Here is a 20,534-nt window from a genome sequence, read left to right on the forward strand (position 1 = left end):
AATCTGTCTTCTGATCACTAGCCAAGTTTTCCATGTTTATCTTTTCAGAGTGACACATTTTATTAGTCACCTTTTTATTACCTTTACTAAAGTACCTGAAGAAGAAGGCTAATTTGGCTTACCGTTTTGGAGGTTCACAGTCTAAGATTGGGTGGCTCTGTCAGTCTGTTAAATGACAGAGGCTGGCAGTGGTGGAATGTGTACAGAGGAATGATCACATGGGGAATCAGGAAGCAGCACTACACACAAGAAGCATGCTCAGTTACATAACAAACCCTCTGCAAAGAACTGTCTTCCCATGGCCAGCCCCACAATGACCTAAAGACCTCCCATCAGCCCATCTCTCTATGATGCAGTAATTAGATCAGCTGTTAACATAAGACTTTGAGGTTCAAACATTTGCATGAGTTTGGGGAGCCAAATCTTGTTCATTTCATAACAGTAGCCTGGTCAGTTACACAGATCTGACCAGTTCTGAGTAATATAAAAAATTCTTAGTGGTACTTACATGTAGAAAAAGTATTAATTGTTTTAAGTATGTTAAGAATTGTTTTAAGTATGTTAACTTTTTTTATTTTACTTATTTTTGCTGTTTTTCAATAAGACAAGTTTGAGCTGTGTGTTATAATTTTACCTTTCTTAAAATGGCATTCATATGTGATGTCAATCTTAAACAGGCTGTCTGTTCTAGTATAGACATTTTATGTGAAAGATACCCCTGCCAAAGCAGGTGAAAGGACACTATGCCAGTGGGAAAGTTCACATATTGTGTTTTCAGCTTGAAGTACTCTTTCTGGATTTAATCCTTGATGAGCTATCATGGGTTCCATTTGGAAACCTGCATTCAGGGCCAGGTGTTTGGCCTAGCACTCAGAGTTTCTAGGTTAAGCCCCAGCTTGCTTTCTGATTCCAGTTCCCTGCTTCTACATGCCCCAGGAAGAAGCCCAAAGTGGTTCAAATATGTGTGTTCCTGCCACCCTCAAAGGAGACCCAGATTGAGTTGCAGGCCCCTATCTTCAGCCTGGCCCAGCCCTGGCTGTTGGAGACATTGGAAAGTCAATCAGCAGATGGAAGACCTCTGTTCTGTCCCTCTGCCTTTCAAATAAATCAATTATATATATGTATATATTTATTTATTTAAAAACCTGCATTCGGCCGGCGCCGTGGCTTAACAGGCTAATCCTCCTCTGCCTTGCGGCGCCGGCACTCAGGGTTCTAGTCCCAGTTGGGGCACCGGATTCTATCCCAGTTGCCCCTCTTCCAGGCCAGCTCTCTGCTATGGCCCAGGAAGGCAGTGGAGGATGGCCCAAGTGCTTGGGCCCTGCACCCACATGGGAGACCAGGAGAAGCACCTGGCTCCTGGCTTCGGATCAACGCGGTGCGCCGGCCATAGCGGCCATTGAAGGGTGAACCAATGGCATAAAGGAAGACCTTTGTCTCTCTCTCTCACTATCCACTCGGCCTATCCAAAAAAAAAAAAAAAGAAAGAAAAGAAAAGGTATGGAAAGCTTCTTCCCTGTGGCCATCAGAGGGAATATCTGGACTTCAGACTTCTGGTCTCCAAAACCATGAGAGAATAAACTTCGGTTTAAAAAAAAAAAAAACAAAAAACCTGCATTCACATTCCTCTAATAAAAAACAGAATACAGAGAAGTTTGATCTTAATGTATGCCAACCCTGACACCAACCAGAAGATAAAGTGCATTTGTTGAGTAAATTAATAGTTATACTTGTAAATAAAAAATTTTTTGAAAAACACGCTGTTTTAATAGCATTAGTTTAATGGCTAAATTAATTTCACATATTGTGGTTATTTACTATGGACATATATCAAAATTCAACGTAAAGAGATAAAACTTGCTAGTTGTTTCATTGCACTTCATAATAAGAAAAATAGGTATACTCAGGAAAACTGATACCTTACAGCTTAAATGAAATAAACATCATAACCTTTGGTTGTGATTTAGTTCCAAGTCTGTTGTACTTCTAGTTTTCCTGCCTTTGTGGGTGCCTAGCTAAGTAAAGGTTAGTAAATTGTTTATTTTGTGTAGTAGAACAGTCAGGTTCTTTCCTTGTGTTTCCTGTTTTCCTCACCACCTTTCCTTGTGTTTCCTGTTTCCTCACCACCTTTCCTATCTCCCCTCAAAAACTGCACAGTCAACAACTACTATAAAAATGATTTTGTTACTGTTGGCCGGCGCCGCGGCTCACTAGGCTAATCCTCTGCCTGCAGCGCTGGCACTCCAGGTTCTAGTCCCAGTTGGGGCGCCGGATTCTGTCCCGGTTGCTCCTCTTCCAGTCCAGCTCTCTGCCGTGGCCCGGGAGTGCAGTGGAGGATGGCTCAAGTGCTTGGGCCCTGCACCTGCATAGGAGACCAGGAGGAAGCACCTGGCTCCTGGCTTCAGATTGGTGCAGCGCACTGGCCGTAGCGGCCATTTTGGGGGTGAACCAATGGAAAGGAAGACCTTTCTCTGTCTGTCTCTCTCTCTCTCTCACTCACTGTCTAACTGCCTGTCAAAAAAAAAAATTATTTTGTTACTGTTAAGAGAATTGTTTTTTAATTCACCATTAGGTAGGCTTTTTTTCAATACTAACTTCACTTACCAAATACATCAAAATTGTGTTCTCTGTTTTTACCCTTTGCTTTTCAACGTGAAGGAACATGATCTGTTTTTGTGTTCCAAAGCGTGAGAACTGCAATGAGTAACTACAAATCTTTTCCATTTTTGAACATTTCTCTGCCCATGGAAGGTGAAGAAAGGAGATAATAATAGTAATAGTGAGAATAGCTAGATTCTTTGAAAAAATTATTTGGGAGGGAGAGAGGGAGTACGAGCATGTTTCCATCTTCTGGTTTACTCCCCAAATTCCCTGAATGTCTGACACTTGGCCGGGGCCAAATCTGGGAACCAGAGCATTATCCACACATGGGTGGCAAGAACCTAATTGCTTGAGCCGTCCCTGCTGCATCCCAAGGGCTGCATTAGCAGGAACCTGGAGTCAGGAGCCAGAGCTGGGAATTGAACCCATTTACTCCAATGGGGACACGAGTGTCTTAATCACTAGGCTAAACACCCACTCCAGAATGTTTAAATGTGATTGCTTGTCATGTGCAGATAACTGTCATAAGTGCTTTGCATGAAATTTCACTGAACTTATAGAACACTGATATGTTCTGAGTCTTATTTTACAGGTGAGGATATTGAGACACAAAGTATTACAAGTAGCTCACCTATAGCATATTGGCTGATAAATTGTAGTCTAGATTTAACTGAACAGTCTGCCAAGCTTTTGAACGTTAGTGTGTGTGTTTGCACATTGCTTTTTAATAATCTTAAGACTGTTAAGTCCCATGGACATTTTGTTGAATGTGTGTAGTGCCTTGGGAACTGTGCCAAGGTTGGGTACAGAAATAAGTAAGATTTGATCGTGCTTCTGAGGAGCTTATTGTCTACCAAGGAGATATGAATATGCAATATTTCACTACAGTGTGTAAAACTGCCATGTACAATATGTACATGTATTGTACATGGTATGTACAATAACATGTATTAGAACTCAGAATAGGAACACTTTCTTGGGCTTTGGGTTCAGATTTATTCCTTTGATGTTTTTATTTCACCCATTATGATGTTAAGTACTCTGTATACTAGGATATCCAAATTTTAATTTCCAACCTAGATTTAAATCTGTCCTGAACTGTGGCATCTTACCTGATCATCCCCTCTGTGTCTCATCTCAGATATCTCCCAAGTTTCCTTACTTCAGAGTGTCTAAAACAGAATGGTTAACTATCCTCCCCTGGACCTCCTTGCAAATCTATTCTTCCTGTAGTGTTTCCTGTATCAGTAAATAGTGTCTCAGGCTACAAACCTGGAGTCAGTCTCCATCTCCATTTTCTGCATTCCCTTATCAATCACAAAGTTTTGCTTATTCTGTCTTCTAACAGTGTTTCTCCTATCTACTACTTTCCATCCTCAACCAGGACTATGACTGTGGTCCACACTGTCCCTCACCTGGACAACTTCCATTGGCAGACTGGATTTCCTTACTCATTCTTATCTTTCAGTCCATTCTTTCATTACAGGCACTATAGTGAAAATTTTTTAAAATACAGATACACATGTCATTTCTTGCTTCTCTTTTAGCTCACCATTGCTTTAGGAAGAAATAAGTTTATAACAAGGCCTAGAAGGCATGATTTGATACCTCCATGCACTGCCAGCCTACATCTGCGCCTTTTTTCCCTTTTCGTCTTCCCACTCTAGTGATGATGGCTCTCCTTCAGGTCTGAATAATTCCTACTTTCAGTGCCTCAGAGCTGAAAACACCTGCTATTTTCTCTACTAGGTCTTGTTCACAGCTATCTCTACCATGGGGTTCAATGCTTAGATTTCTAGTTGATTTTTTTGGATTTGATTGAATGTGATGCTGAGCTGTAAACAAGTAAGGAGTAAGCCACATTTTCAGCAGAAGGTATAGATTAAGCAGCAAAACCTTAATATTCTTTACACATATGAGTAGGAAATTTCAGAAAAGAACAGGATATGACACAGTTAACCTGAAAGAAATATAAGTGGCTAGTAATGTTTGAAAAATTTGCCCTCATTAGTATTCAAGGAGTCAACCCAGTGTTGCTATTCTTTTCTATCAGGTTGTCGAAACACTTTTATAAAAACCTTTCATCGCTTCTCGGCCTTTTGGCTAAGATCAAGTGTAACAACCTTTCATGACTGATAAGACAGCATAGGATCTCAGTCATTCTTTATATGTATGGATAAGTATACGAATGTAGCAAACTAAAAACATGCCTATGTGAGCACAGAAAATAAATTTTAACAGTAATTATTATTGTGGTAGGATAATGGATGATGTTTTTCTTTGAATATTATGTAATCAGAAAATAACATGTTTCCCTAAAAATTGTGTGTTAAAGCTATTTGAAATGTTAAAGCTATTTGAAATGTTAAGAAATCTCTTCAACATAAATTTTGTTTTTACATACTAAGGAATCAGGGTGCCAAATTTCTCATTTCAAGTTGGATCTCTAAAGTAGTTTGGAAGCAGTAGTTTGGCACTCCACTGTGAGATATGGGTGTCCCAAGCGGAAGTTTAACCTACCATATCATAACACTGGCCCCTAAACTTACCTTTCTTAACACATTCATTTATAAAATTAGCATCATTTAAGTCTTCACCCTACCACCTTTTAGGCAGCTTTATCAAATATCAAATAGTTTTCATTGACTGAAGCATAAAATTCATTCCTATTTACTGTTGTGTGTTCTTTAAAGGTGATTGATGGCAATCCTCAGAGTTGTTGTTCATTAATTTCCTTTAAAAAAGTATCTTCATGACTCTTGGTAATAGATTTAAAATCCTAATGATTCATTTTGATTCAAGTTATTTGCGTGAACACTACCTGTTAACCAGTATTCAGTCTTGGTGTTTTAGATTGAGTCTCTAGTAGATAGCAACTCACAAGGATTCAAAAAGTTCATGGAAAATGCATATTATGAAAAATCTATATGTGGATTTCAGTATTATGTTTGAACCAATTATGTTTGAACTCGTATTAGCTTGTTACAGCAAGTCTAAATGGGATCTAGTCTGAAGCACCAAATCAGATATCAGTATGAAGAGAGCCTTTCTCATAGCAACAAGAATTCTGTTAATATTAAAGCAAGATACATCAAATTTATACTGAAGGTTATGTGGCAGAATGCTGAAATCATTGATGCCTTACAAAAAAATTTATGGGGATATTGCACCAAAGAGAGCAGCAGTTTACGGGTAGATAACTTGTTTTGGGGGAGGATACAGTATGGAAGTTGATGCTATAGTGAATTTGTTGAAGAAATTAATCTTATTTGTGCCGTAATTGAAGAGAACTGATGACTAAAAGCATAAATAATAGTCAACACCACAGACATCCCAACTCATTCAGCTTACAAAATTCTGACTGAAAAATTCAAATGTTGCAAACTTCCTGCTTGATGAGGGCCAAAGCTGTTATGCCCAGATCAGTTGCAGACAAGAGCAGCTTTCCACTAGACAGAGAAAGAGAGCTCCCATCCACCAGTTTATTCCCCAGACATCCACAATGCCTGCGACTGGGCCAGGCTGGAGGTGGGATCCAGGAATTCACTCCAGGTCTCCCATTGGAGTAGCAGGTACACAGTTACTTGAGCTATCACTGCTGCCTCCCAGAGTGTGCATTAGCGGGAAGCTACAGCTGGGAGTTATATGGAACTGGGCAGGATCTTAACTGCTAGGCCAAAACATGTGGAAATATGAAATAAGTGGGATCAAGATCCTGAAGCATTTCTTCTAAGAATTTTAACATGGCATTACAAGTATGTAGACAGAGCAGTAGCTACCAAGAGGTGGAAGTGATGTAGTCAAAGCCAAAATGGTCCGACTCAGAGGTCATGGCAACGGTTATTTGGTACACTTATGGTATTTTTCTTTTTGACTCTACCCCGAGGGCCCAAGAACAATAACAACTGCTTAGGAGACTAAAAGAAAACCAAAGCTGGAGCCAGCGTTGTGGTGTAGCCGGTTAATCCTCTTCCCGCAGTGCTGGCAGTCCCAACTGCTCTACTTCCGATGCAGCTCCCTGATAATGCCATTTTCTGCACCTGGGAAAGTAGCAGAAAATGGTCCACGTGCTTGTGCCCCTGCACCCCTGTGGGAAACCCACATGGAGTTCCAGTTTCCTGATTGCAGCTATTTGGGGAATGAACCAATGGATGGAAGATCTCTGTGTCTTAACTCTGCCTTTCAAATAAAATGAGTAAATCCAATAAAAAGAAAACAAGTTTTGCACCCCCCCCGCCCAAAAAAAAAAAAAAAAAAAAAAAGCCTGGGAAGGCTTCCTCATAGAGGCCTTCTGTACCACAGCAAGGCTTCTGTTCCTTCTGCTCATCAAACTAGGTGATGATGGTGGGTTTTCAGGAGCCATCATAAGGCATTTACACTCTGATTTGGCCCCTTCTGATTTCTTTTTGTTCCCTAGTCTTAAAACTCTTGAAAGGGCAGCCAATTTTCTTCAGTTAACAGACTGCATTGACATAATAGAATTCCCAGGAGCCTCAGTTCTTTTTTTTTTTTTTTTTTTTTTTCCCCCTTAACAATTTAGTTATTGAAGTGGGGGCAGAGGGGAGAGTGAGTTCTTCCATTTGCTCGTTTACTCCCAAATAGCTGCAACAGCCAGAGCTGAGCCAGACAGAAGCCAGGATTCCAGAACTCCATCCAGGTCTTCCAGTTGGACCATCATCCACTGCTCTCCCAGGAAAATTAGCAGGGAGTAGGATCAAAAGCGGAGTAGCTGGGATCTGAAATGGCTGTCCAATGTGGGATGCCAGCATTGCAGGCAACAGCTTAGCTCACTGTGGCACAGCACTGGCCCCACCCCCTCAGTTTTGTAAGAATGGACTAAGTGGCTGTTATCCTCACAGGAGTATATGAATTTGATGGAGCATATGTTGAGAAAATAGTTAATATTTTTTATTTTTATCCTTTAATTCCATTTTTTCAGATGAACATTTTAAAGTCCCATTGTATGTAGTGAAGATAATTCAACTTTCTGTTTAACTTAATGTTATTGACGGTGTTGTACATCAAATACTTTTGCTTTAAGCATTTTGTAAATGTTTTTCATAATATGGGTGTTATAATGTATAACCTTTTCCTTTAGAACATGTAAGGTTTTTTGTTGCCAGACATACTGTTAACAGATTTTTTTTCTTCATATGATTAGACTACAAAACTGGCAACTCTGAGGACTAGTCTCTAAAGTATAAACTTGTGTGCCACACACAAAATGCCCTCATGATAGGAAAGTCACCTGCGAACTAAGTTAGAAGCTATTGCTATAGCTCATTGTTGCACCTAGCTTTCACACAGATGCACGATGATGGGAAAGGGTTCCTTTCAGAATTGGAGTGATAATTTGCCTAAACATGATAGTTCTAGAATTAAAATGGAAATACAGTATATAATTCTTAAATTTGTCTGTAGCGTGTCTCCATCCAACATTAGACACTTGGGATTTTCAGTTAAGTAGGATCTTGGAAACCATCAGTCTGTTCTTAACTAAAAGAAGAGTCTTAACATTGCTAGTTCATTTTATGACATTCCTACCTCCCTTTTTTCGTGACGCTTGTCTTCTGTGGAGTCTACTACTTTGCATTGTAGGCATTTATTTATGTATTTACTTAATTTTGGTTTAGCTTCATGAAATCTTATACCATGTGACTTTATTTGACTGTCAGATTTCCCTTTCTTTTGGTATTTGAGAACTGCTTTCTTTTGCCAAATATTCTGAAACTTTTCTAACATTCCTATCTATTTTTATATCTCCTACTTGCCTCTAAGTAGCTTGGATATTTTAAATGTGCCAGTAGCCAAGAAGCTATTACTTCCTTGAATGAGGACATACCTACTAAACCTAGTTTTGTTAGTTTCTTAAAAGTATTTAAGACAATTATATTGTCTTAGTATGACCTCTTATGAAGCCTTTTTTTTTTTTTTAAGGTTTATTTATTTGAAAGAGTTACAGAGAGAGGTATAGACAGAGACAGAGAGAGAGAGAGAGAAATCTTCCATCCGCTGGCCCACTCCCCAGATGACCGCAACAGCCGGGGCTGCCCCGATCCAAAGCCAGGGGCCAGGAGCTTCCCCGAGTCTCCCACGTGGGTGCAGGGGCCCAAAGACCTGGGCCATCCTCCACTGCTTTCCCAGGCCACAGCAGAGAGCTGGATCGGAAGTAGAGCAGCCAGAACCAGAACCGGCGGCACTTCAGGCCAGGGCTTTAACTCGCTGCACCACAGCGCAGCCCCCGAAGCCTTTTTCTTAAGAAGCTTTAAGAAATTACTATGGGGGGAGAAGGGCAGGTGCTATGGCATAGCAGGTAAAGCCACTGCCTATGGTGCTGCCATCCTGTATGGGCACCATTTTGAGTCCTGGCAGCTCCAATTCTGATCCAGCTTGCTGCAGGTGCACCTGGGAGGGCTGCGGAGGATGGCCCAGTTACTTGGGGCCCTGCACCCATGTGGGAGATCTGGATCAAAGTCCTGGCTCCTGGCTTTGAATCGACCAAGCTGTCAACATTGTGTCCATTTGGGGAATGAACTAGCTGATTCTCTCTCCTCCCCCTGCCTTTCAAATAAATAAACCTTTAAAAAAATTGCTATGGGAATTTATAGACAGAAATGTAAGAACATTGGTGTAATGAATACCTCTCCATCAGTCACTGAAACAGAAACATGATATTTGGTCTTAAAATCCGATAACTACTATCTTTGTCTATGCAGCATTTCAGAATACGTTATCCACAATTGCAGACATTTGAGAGAATCATCTGAAACTTAATCCAGATCTGTGTTACTGAGTTCAGATGGGCAAATCATGCCAGTGCTTTAAAATACATTCCCCCTTGAATATGTAGTGTACATGTCTGAAAAGTAGGCATGTTTGCATAACCACTCTCCTCACCTAACGAAAGCACTTAATACCATCTGTCACTCAGATCCAGTCAGATCCAAACAGATCATTCAAATTTCCTTCATATAACTTTTACTGGTTTATTCGAACCAGTATCCAATCAAGAACCAATAATTATATGTGACAACTTTGCCCATTTTAAAAAAAGACATGTGTTTTAGATTTACCGGTGTTTTATTTTATTGGTAGTACTTTATTGGACTAGCCCAGGAATCAGCAAACTTTTTCTTAAAGGGTCACATAATAAACACTAAAAGGCTTGTGAGGCATTGTTACAAATACTCAACCATGACATATAGTCTTTATGAAAACACATGAATGTGACCATGTTCCAATAAAACTCAAAGAACAAGTACTGTAATGTGCTGACCCCTTCCTAATGTCTTATGATCTTGGGCCCCTGCACCCACGTGGGAGACTCAGGGGAAGCTCCTGGTCCCTGGCTTTGGATTGGCGCAGCCCCGACTGTTGCGGTCATCTTTGTTTTATTTTGTTTTTCTTCTCATCTGTCTCTGTTGCTGTCATCAAGTTTTGCATCAATTTATTTAATACTGTTTAGGTACAGTATTAAATTCTCTGTGAATCCTCCCAACAACAATAACAGTTACCATTAAATGAACACATACTGTGTGCTAGGTACTTGACATAATCATATTTAATCCTTAAAAGCACCCTGGGGGGTACAGGAGTATACTAACTGCAGAAGAGAAAGTGAAGATTTGGCAGGAGATTGTGTAGTTGATCCTGTGTGTCACCTAGCTGAATGTAAACTCTAGGTCCCGCAGAGCCCTGTCTTCATAAGGTTTGTGCTGTACTATCAGGCGAATGTGAAAGAGAAAATGTTAACTTTACTCCATCTGGATCAGTAATGTTTTAGAATCAAGATACAAAATGTCTATTCCTTAATCTGCTATTTGGGAGCTTTGTAAAGAACCGGAGATTAGTGTGGGTGTGCTTGCAAATTGCTGCATTACCTGGTGCTGCCATTTCTCAGATCATGGATATGGTAATTGGTGTGGTTAAGCCTGTGAGACTCCTCCTTCAGTGTCCTCAGCTGCAACTTGCATATACTTTATGTAGCTAGATTCCATTTTTCTGTATTCTGAGTTTTATTTAGCTTTAAATAGTTTGCTCTTACTGAGGCTTTAGGGCTATTTTGCTTTGTTTTTATGACAGTGTTTATTGTGGCCTTTCAGTTAAAATATTTTTGCTGGTTTGAAAAATTGAAGTTTAGTAGTCTTTGATGCAATTTGTCTTAAAAACCAGGAGGTGGCAGTGTTTTTCAGGTGATGATTTAAGGGTGCAGTAGGTTGTAGTTGCTGGACACGTTTTTGATTACTAGAAAGTCAGCGAACCTAAAATATGGACCGTGTGTTCCTGTCCATAAATTCATTGAGAGCCAAAGAAACTGTTTTCATAGCAAGAAGATGACATTTTCCTGAAAGTAGGACAGCTGCATATACTTTTTATTAGAAGTAACTCTTGACAAATCAAACCATTACTAGGTATTTACTTGAAAAACAGTATAAAGCATCTTTAAATCATATTTCTAATAATTGGGCCATGGACAGTGGAAAATTATTAATATGTATTAATTATATCAGTATACCAATTATATTAATAGATTAATTATTAAAATAAAATGAGAAATTAATTTTCTTATGGTAAATGTACTATGTACTTTTTTTTTTTTTTAAGCAGGCTTTACAAAAAAAAAAGTCAATGGTGGGAGTATGCATTTCGCCTTATAGTTACCATACCAGTTAGGGTGCACACCCCATATCAGAGTGCCCCAGTTGCATCCCTCTCTGCTGCTCCTATTTCCAGCTTCTTGCTGGCAGTCCCTGGGACACAGCAGTGATGGCTCAAGTACTTGTTTTTTTCCTACCATGTGGTTGACCTGGATTGAGTTCTGGGCTTCTAGCTTCAACCCCTGGCTGTTGAGGGCATTTAGGGAGTAAACAAGGGGATGGGAACTAATTCAGTCTCTCTCTCTCTCAAATAAAAAAATTTTAATTGAGAAAAGTAAGAAGTCACTCTGATGTGCCAGTCCACTGAATGGATGAATGTGAACATTTTGGCAGATATAAGTATTTAATGCTTATATAGACACATAAACCAAAATTAACTCATCAAACATGTAATTTCTTTTTACTGTAATGCACATTATGGTCTTCTGTCCATGTAGCTTTATAATTTATAAAAATTTATTTAATAGTCTGTTATAAAACTGTGCTGTACTTGATGTAACCAGTCCCTTTTAAGTGGACATGTAGGTTGTCCATGTTAACAAAATTGTAATGAATAATTTTGTTTATATTTTGCTCAGTTCAGTTATTTCTGAAAATGCATTCATACCAGTTAACTGCAGTTCTACATAGGTGAATGCACATTTGTGACTATCTGAATACACATTGCCAGATTATCTCCTGTAGGAAGTTTTTGTACCAGATTATAAGAGCATGCTGATTTAGTTAAACTTTTATCAGCACTGTTTAATATTTGCCAATATATGTAAGTGGATCTCATTCTTATTAGCATCTCCTCAAATAATAAAAACATACATCTGTACATACGTGCATACACACACACACACACAAGAAAAAAGAACTTCTATATAAATAACTAGTCCAAGAAAAGTAATAATGGACATTTAAATGTTGCTAGAGCCAAGGAATAAATATATATAAGGAATATATTATATATATACAACTTAAGTCATACCTTAAACATACTAGATTATAATAGTCTTAAATATTCATATAAGAAAAAAGTTTCTAACTTTTTTTAACTAAAATATTAGACATTCCACTTAAGTACTTTCCAGTATAAGAAATTAGAAACAGGGTAGAATAAACCTATGGAAAGAATAAAATTATGAACATAGACAAAAATTTAATAAAGATGATCAACTGCTAATAGTTCTTTGAAGAAATTTAAGTAGAAAAATCTTTCAGCGGTATTGAGGTGGGGGTACAGAAATAAGTGGCACTAGAAAAGCAGAAGGATGCTACAGCAGACATGCACTATTAAGAAATCATGAATCATTTGCCTGATAAACTTAAAAATTTAGAAGAAGTAGAAAATTGCCTAGGAAAATTTCATTTAGCAGAAGTGACACAAGCCGAAATGGAACACATTGGTTGTCTTAGAACTCTTAAAGATATCGGTTGTTTTAAAATTTACCAAGAATTAGAAAGGGAAAAAAATTATGCTAATTCTAATGACTCTAGTATAACCTTGATACTTAAACCAGGTAAGATATTATAAAAGTAGTGTGGCTAATTCTACTAACGAATATAGATGTATCAATCCTAAGTGAATTATTAGTAAGTCAAATCCATCAATGCATTTTTTAAATGGCACCTTAATTGGCATTAGGAATTATGTAAAAAGTTTAAGAGAAATATATGAGTAATGAAATACCAATTGAGAGTAGAGATTTTCTCTGAAGGGGAGGAATAAGTATGTGATTTGGAAGAAGTGCATTGTAGGATTTAGTTTTTTTAAGCTGAATGGCAGGCATTTAGATGTTTATTGTAGTGTCCTGTCGTTTTGTGTGTCTTCATATTTCATGCTGTAGTACTTCAGTAGGTTTAACAGCTTTGTGAATTTAAATCTAACTTTCAAATGTTGTATTTTTTGTGAAGTTTCTTAAACATTCCTCTTGAGGCCGGCGCCGTGGCGCACTAGGTTAATCCTCTGCCTGTGGCGCCAGCATCCCATATGGGCCCCTGGTTCTAGTCCTGGTTGCTCCTCTTCCATCCAGCTCTCTGCTGTGGCCTGGGATAGCAGTGGAGGATGGCCCAAGTGCTTGGGCCCCTGCACCCGCATGGGAGACCAGGAAGAGACTCCTGGCTCCTGGCTTTGGATCGGCATAGCTCCAGGCATTGCGGCCATTTGGAGAGTGAACCAACGGAAGGAAGACCTTTCTCTCTGTCTCTCTCACTGTCTGTAAACTACCTGTCAAATAAATATAAATAAATAAATAAATAATACATTCCTCTTGATGTGCTATACAAACTAATAGAAAAAAAATTATAAGTCACCTTTAAACAAAATATGCTACATACGCATCTTCATGGATATTGTGTTTTATGGATTTGTAGGGAAGAAAAAGACTGTTAGCTCTTTTACATTCAGACTAAAAGAAGTAGCTTTCAAAGTTTCAGCCCAGGTAACAAGTGTTTTACAATTAAAAGAAATGGTTGGGACTGGTGTTGCAGTGTAGCGAGTAAAGCTGCCAGCTGTGCCACCTGCATCCCACATGGGCACCAGTTTGTGTTCTGGCTGCTCCGTTTCCAATCCAGCTTCCTGCTAATGGCCTGGGAAAAGCAGTGGAAGATGACCCAAGTGCTTGGGCTCCTGCCATCCACATGAGAGATGCAGATGAAGCTCTTGGCTTCTGACTTTGGTCTGGCCCAGCCCTGGCTGTTGCAGCCATCTGGGGAGTGAACCAGCTAATGGAAGATCTCTCTCTCTCTCTCTGAGTCTGACTCTGACTTTGAAATAAGTATTTATTTCTTCATATAATGTTTGTTCTTCAGTAATTGCTTTTTGTAGTTTATCCCTAAAATACGTGTGACAGTTTAGACTTGCCTGCATATGACTGAAATCTAACAGAAGGGGAATTGATTTTTCTGTTACACATGGAAGGTCTACAGTTAAAAGACCAATAAAGATATTAACAGAGTCAGAGACCCAGACTACTTCTAACTGTTTGATCATCCTTATCTCATTGTTTCTTGGTCCCAAATGGCTACTTGAGCTCCAGCTCTCATTCAAACTCCAAGTAGCAGCAGTGAGGAAGAACAGAAAGACAAAGGAATTCTTGAAGGCTTAGTTGGTCCTTTAAGCAGACTTCCCAGAGAACAACAATTTAGTTTTCTATTTCCTTGTCCAGAACATAGTCATGTGGCCACTTGGCTGTACCAGTTGCCAGGGAACCTGAAAACTGCAGTGTATTATTTCTGCCACAGTGTACCTGGCTAGGCATTTGAGTTTTTCTGTAAAGGAATGGTAGAGTAAACATTGGAGTAAGCAACCAGGAGGCAATACCTTACAGTTATTCCAGTTTTTCTTAACAGGAAAATAGCAGAAAAACCTGGTGGTGTCTAGGTAGTACGCTAACTGGGCTATAATATACTCATGGGAAGTGATGCCGAGAAATCTAATCTGCTTGTTGATTTAAACTTCGTTGATAACCACTGTCATTGGCTGAGTTCTTACTTACCAGATATATGTGCTAAGTATATTTCAACATTATTTTATGTAATTCTCACAACACCACTCTGTGGTGAGTCTGTTTCATGTTCAGATGAGAACACTGATAGAATTTGGCTGAGTTCTTACAGCTAGTTAGTGATGTGTAAGGCGTTGAGTCTGCCTCATATGACCAGTGGTAATTGCCTCTGCCTCTGCTCGTGAATCTCTTTGCCCAGATATCTGTCCATTAATCCCAACTGCTGCCCCTGCCTCACAGGGGTACATAAAAGTGATTTATGGAAATCAGACAAGGAATGGAATAGATTGCATAGTTAAACGGAATGTGGGGAGAGAAGATGAGAAAATATAATAAAAATTGGCATCCATTTGGTATACAGAATTGAATGTTATGTGGTCCTATAGAAGTTTTACCCTGCTATGTCTTGCTTTCTATTAGAAACTAAAAAGTAGAAAGAGGGAATTTAGAGGGAATTTTCTTCATTTTGGATTCTTTTTTTTTTTTTTTAAGATTATTTATTTGAAAGGCAGAGTTACACACAGAGAGAAGGAAAGGCAGAGAGAGAGAGGTCTTCCATCCACTGGTTCACTCCCCAATGCCACAATGGCCAGAGCTGTGCCAATCCAAAGCCAGGAGCCAGGAGCTTCCTCCAAGTCTCCCACGTGGGTGCAGGGGCCCAAGGATTTGGGCCATCTTCTGCTTTCCAGGCCATAGCGGAGAACTGGATCAGCGGAGGAGCAACTGGGATTCAAACCAGCGCCCATATGGGATGCCCCATTACAGGCTGTGGCCTTATCTGCTATGCCACAGCGCCAGCCCCCATTTTGGATTCTTGGTATCTTCATTTTCTTAGTCATATGATGATTTGAAAATCCTTATAATAGAATACTGGTTTTTCATAATGTGGCTCCAGTGGATCTTAAAGATGACTAGAGTATATTGTTAACTAGTGGCTGATTTGCAAGGAGAGAAGACAGTTAAATAAGCTAAATAATGGTTACATACTTAGTAAAAACTAGAGCTTGCTTATTTGTCTATATAAATGCTCCTGTCATGATAATCTTGAAAAATACATATGAGAAGATTCTGATTTTGATAACTTCGTTTTGTGCTGTTTAATAGAGCTTCCTCCTTACACGGTTGTGAGCTCCTTGAGGACAAAAGACTTTGCCTTAATCATTTCTTTCCTCTGGTAACTGTAGCATTTAGAAGGTATTTGGTGCTGGCGCCGCGGCTCAATAGGCTAATCCTCCGCCTGTGGCGCCGGCACACCGGGTTCTAGTCCCGGTCGGGGTGCCGGATTCTATCCTGGTTGCCCCTCTTCCAGGCCAGCTCTCTGCTGTGGCCCAGGAAGGCAGTGGAGGATGGCCCAAGTGCTTGGGCCCTGTACCTGCATGGGAGACCAGGAGAAGCACCTGGCTCCTGGCTTCGGATCAGCGCAGTGCGCCGGCCGCAGCGGCCATTGGAGGGTGAACCAATGGCACAGGAAGACCTTTCTCTTGTCTCTCTCTCTCAGTATCCACTCTGCCTGTCAATAAATAAATAAATAAATAAAAAAGAAGAAGGTGTTTGAGTAAGAATGAAAGGCTAGTAAATAAAAAAGTCTGTTAATAAATATTGTAGATATTATTTCTGTTTCTTTAAACATAATGAATCAGTTACTTTACCTGAAATAGAGAAAAGTGGGTCAACATTTGCATAGCCCCAGCACACTGTGTTAGATAGGTTGCAGCGGTTGGATACTGGGAACTGCACAGTCCAGCCCTGGAACATGATGAGTTGAGGAATCACCTTAACTGTGGTTTGACCTGGAACCTGGTGGTTACAAAGGCAAGTAGCTGGAGATAAGTCTGGCAGAGTCCTGGCATGTAAAAATTACTTAAAAATTTAAAGAATGAAAATTAGGTCCAGATTTTAAATGGTATTCTGTGGCACGTTATCTTTTAAAACATCATTTTTAGTGGGGAAAAGAAGGATATGATTTGATTATTGTAACATTAAAAATACATAAATTCATTTATTAATTTTACTCTCAGGATTATTTCTGAAAAATAAACAGAGCATTGGAGTTCAATGACTTTATTTTGTTGTATTTCTCAGGATGTGATCTGCGTGGTGGGAAGCTGAGTTTTTAAACTACCCCAATGGATGCAGACAGTGACGTTGCATTGGACATTTTAATTACAAATGTAGTCTGTGTTTTTAGAACAAGATGCCATTTGAACTTAAGGAAGATTGCTTTGGAAGGAGCAAATGTAATTTATAAGCGTGATGTTGGAGTAAGTATCTGTAGTTTAATTGGGGTACTACATGTCTCATTTTATGCTGCTGTGAATTGTTATTAGAAAGTATTCATTCTTCAGGCCGGCGCCACGGCTCAATAGGCTAATCCTCTGCCTGCGGTGCCAGCACACCAGGTTCTAGTCCCAGTCGGGGCACCAGATTCTGTCCCGGTTGCCCCTCTTCCAGGCCAACTCTCTGCTGTGGCCCGGGAGTGCAGTGGAGGATGGCCCAAGTGCTTGGGCCCTGCACCCCATGGGAAACCAGGAGAAGCACCTGGCTCCTGGCTTCGGATCAGCACAGTGCGCCAGCTGCAGTGCACCGGCCGCAGCGGCCATTGGAGGGTGAACCAACGGCAAAAGGAAGACCTTTCTCACTGTCCACTCTGCCTGTCAAAAAAAAAAAAAAAAAAAAGTATTCATTCTTCAAATAGTATGTGAGTATCTAACTATGTTCTAGTTGTACTTGATACAGTAGTAAACCCTGTAAAGGAGACCCCTCCTCTCATGAAGGTGGGAGATAACCTTTTCCATTCTTAGTGAAGAACTCATTGTTACAGAGACATTTTATTGTTTTCTCAGTTTCTTTAAACTTGAAGAAAGAGACCTTTACATCTTCATGTATACTCATAAACATTGTAATTTCTGTAAAGTGTTGTGGTATATTGTCATTCCTCTTTTTTAGATGGATATCTTTTACTTATTCTTTATTTTTAAGGTTTATTTACTGCAAATGCAGAAAGGAGAGAGAATCATCCATTCACTGGTTCACTCTCCATAGGACCACAGCAGTCAGGGCTGACCCAGGGCAGAGCCAGGGTCTCCCAAGTGGGTGGGTGAGGCCTATGCACTTGGGTCATCTTCCACTGATTTCCAAGGTGTACTAGCAGAGAGCTGGGTTGAAGTAGAGCAGCAAGGACTTCAATCAGCACCCACATATGGGAAGCCAGTTTTGCAAGTGGCAGCTTAACCCTCTACCACCACAACACTGGCCTCAGATGGCTTTGTTTTTCAGTTAAATTGCTGAAAATAATATGGTTCTTATCTTAATCTAGACATTCTGAATTTTAGCTTTTGTTAAACCTGTAGTATTTAAAATTTTTAGTATTAATTGAGATTAACAATGTAAATCACAATGAATGAATGAATTTTGTAAACACCTTATAAGCCAAAGATTGATGAGATCTATATTTTATACATTTATTATGAACAATAAGGATAAATGAAGGCTGTATTTAAGCTCTAAAAATTAATACTAGCATACCTAGCTATCATTAGTTATTAGTATTAGAAACTAAGTAAAAATGAATTAAACATGATTACAGTTTTCAGAGACACGAAATTAAAGATTTTGAAGTTCATCAGTAGTACAATTTTTCCTTTAAAAAAGAGAATGAATATATCTGCTAAAATATTTTGAGATGAAAATGCTTAACACTGCTTTTGTACTTGAGAATAACATACAGAACAGAAGTTTTTCTGGGAGTGCTAGCTGAAAATTTTGAGTCAGTGGACAAGTTAGTGGTTAAAAAAAAAAAAAAAAAGTTAAATTTCCACAGATTCAGATCAGTGTTTCTCAGTGTCTTGTGTTTGAAATTTTGTTTTAGTTCAAATTTCATCTTCATCTTTGGTAAACTTTGAACTTTCTAATTTGAAAATATGACACCCAGGGCTGGTGCTATGCTGCATCAGGTTAATAAAGCCACAGCCTGCAGTGGTGGCATTCAAGTCCTGGCTGCTCCATTTCTGATCCAGCTCCTTTCTCATGCTCCTGGGAAAGCAGCAAAGGCTGACCCAAGTCCTTGGGGCTCTGGACCCATGTGAGAGACCCAGAAGAAGCTCCTGGCTCTTGGCTTCAGCCTGGCAAAGCCCATTTGTTGTGGCCACCTGGGGAGCGAACCAGTAGATGGAAGATCTCTATCTCTGTCTTTCCTCTCTGTGTAACTCTGCCTTTCAAATAAATAAATCTTTAAAGAAGAAAAGAGGCCGGCGCCATGGCTCAATAGGCTAATCCTCCACCTGCGGCGCTGGCACACCGGGTTCAGGTCCCGGTCTGGGCACCGGATTCTGTTCCAGTTGCCCCTCTTCAGTCCAGTTCTATGCTGTGGCCCGGGAGTGCAGTAGAAGATGGCCCAAATCCTTGGGCCCTGCACCCGCATGGGAGACCAGGAGAAGCACCTGGCACCTGGCACCTGGCTTCGGATCAGCGCGGTGTGCCGGCCGCAGCAGCCATTAGAGGGTGAACCAACGGAAAGAGGAAGACCTTTGTCTCTCTCTCTCTCTCTCATTGTCCACTCTGCCTGTCAAAAAAAAAAAAAAAGAAAGAAAATATGACACGTGACAGAGGAACTCAAAAAGTTTTAAGCAGAAGTGTCTGATTCATTCCTGATTCATTCATGTGTTATATATTATCCAGTAAATTTTTCTCTTTCTTGTGTGTGTAGTAAACATTTTTATAGATAAAAGTTGCAATGAAAATTTAAATTCATATACTATCTTGGAGCTTAGTTCTTAATCTGTTTATATTCTGTAGGTAATAATAGTTTTAAAAGACTTTCATATCTAAGGAATCTGAAACTGGGTTTCCAGTTTCCACATTTTTTGCACTCAGAATTGCCATGTTGAACTGGAAGATACAGGGTAAAGCTGTGATGGGAATGAAGCAGAATAAAGCAAGCCTAAAAGTACAGAGTGGTGAAAGGGTGGGGGTTTCAGGAGAATAGGCAGGGGAAGGCCCTCCTACTGCGTGACACCTGGTGAGAGCTGAATGAAGTGAGAATGTTGAGGGGAGAGTATTTCATATCAAATTAACAGCTGTTGCATAGCTCCTGAGTTGTGAACAAGGTTGGCACCTCTGAGAATACATGTAGATTCCAGTTATGTGACTAGAATGGAATAAGAGTTGAAATGTTAGTATACTTGTATTATGTTACTTTCAGGTATTTAGTGAGATTACTATAGTCCTTGTGTTTTGGAGTAAAATGTTCCTTCTATTCAAAATTGATTTTTGAATGGGTGATTTGGAGAACAGTTATTTCAATCTTAGATAAGCTTGGAATAATATTTGTAATTAACTTGACCATGTAGAGCAGGACCATGTATGAGAATTAATGCTTATTAAGTAATCAGATTTTTTTTTTCCAGAAAGTATTAATGAAGCTTAGAAAACCTAGAATTACAGCCACAATTTGGTCCTCAGGAAAAATTATTTGCACTGGAGCAACAAGGTAAATGTCACTTGGGTTTTTAATTTTAATTTTTTAATTTACCCCTCGTGGAAAGGACGTTTTCCTAGACTTAAAAACAAAATCATGTGAAAATCTGTTATTTTCCTCAGTGTAAAATTTATTTTCCAACTAATGTATACTTTTTTTTTTCCTCCCTTAAAACCGTAGTGAAGAAGAAGCTAAATTTGGTGCCAGACGTTTAGCCCGCAGTCTGCAGAAACTAGGTTTTCAGGTAACACTTTCAAAAAATACCCATAGATGGAAAGGGTAGAGAGAATGGTTAATGGGTACAGGAGT

At 39.5% G+C, this 20,534-nt stretch overlaps 1 protein-coding gene across 3 annotated transcripts in view; it reads left to right on the forward strand.

The window, feature by feature from the left end:
* Positions 1–20,534, forward strand: part of TBPL1 (TATA-box binding protein like 1) — a 40,222-nt gene that overhangs the window by 13,004 nt on the left and 6,684 nt on the right. For 2 of the 3 annotated variants that reach the window (XM_062186794.1, XM_062186793.1), the window contains exons 2-4: positions 16,832–17,010; positions 20,155–20,237; positions 20,406–20,469. In XM_062186794.1, the coding sequence (XP_062042778.1) occupies positions 16,876–17,010; positions 20,155–20,237; positions 20,406–20,469 (282 nt within the window). In that variant the 5' untranslated portion in view covers positions 16,832–16,875. The remainder of the gene's footprint in view (positions 1–16,831; positions 17,011–20,154; positions 20,238–20,405; positions 20,470–20,534) is intronic. The other variant, XM_062186792.1, reaches the window with a different exon arrangement.

This window comes from Lepus europaeus, chromosome 3, assembly GCF_033115175.1.
Source record: "Lepus europaeus isolate LE1 chromosome 3, mLepTim1.pri, whole genome shotgun sequence".
Classification (NCBI taxonomy): Eukaryota; Metazoa; Chordata; class Mammalia; order Lagomorpha; family Leporidae; genus Lepus; species Lepus europaeus.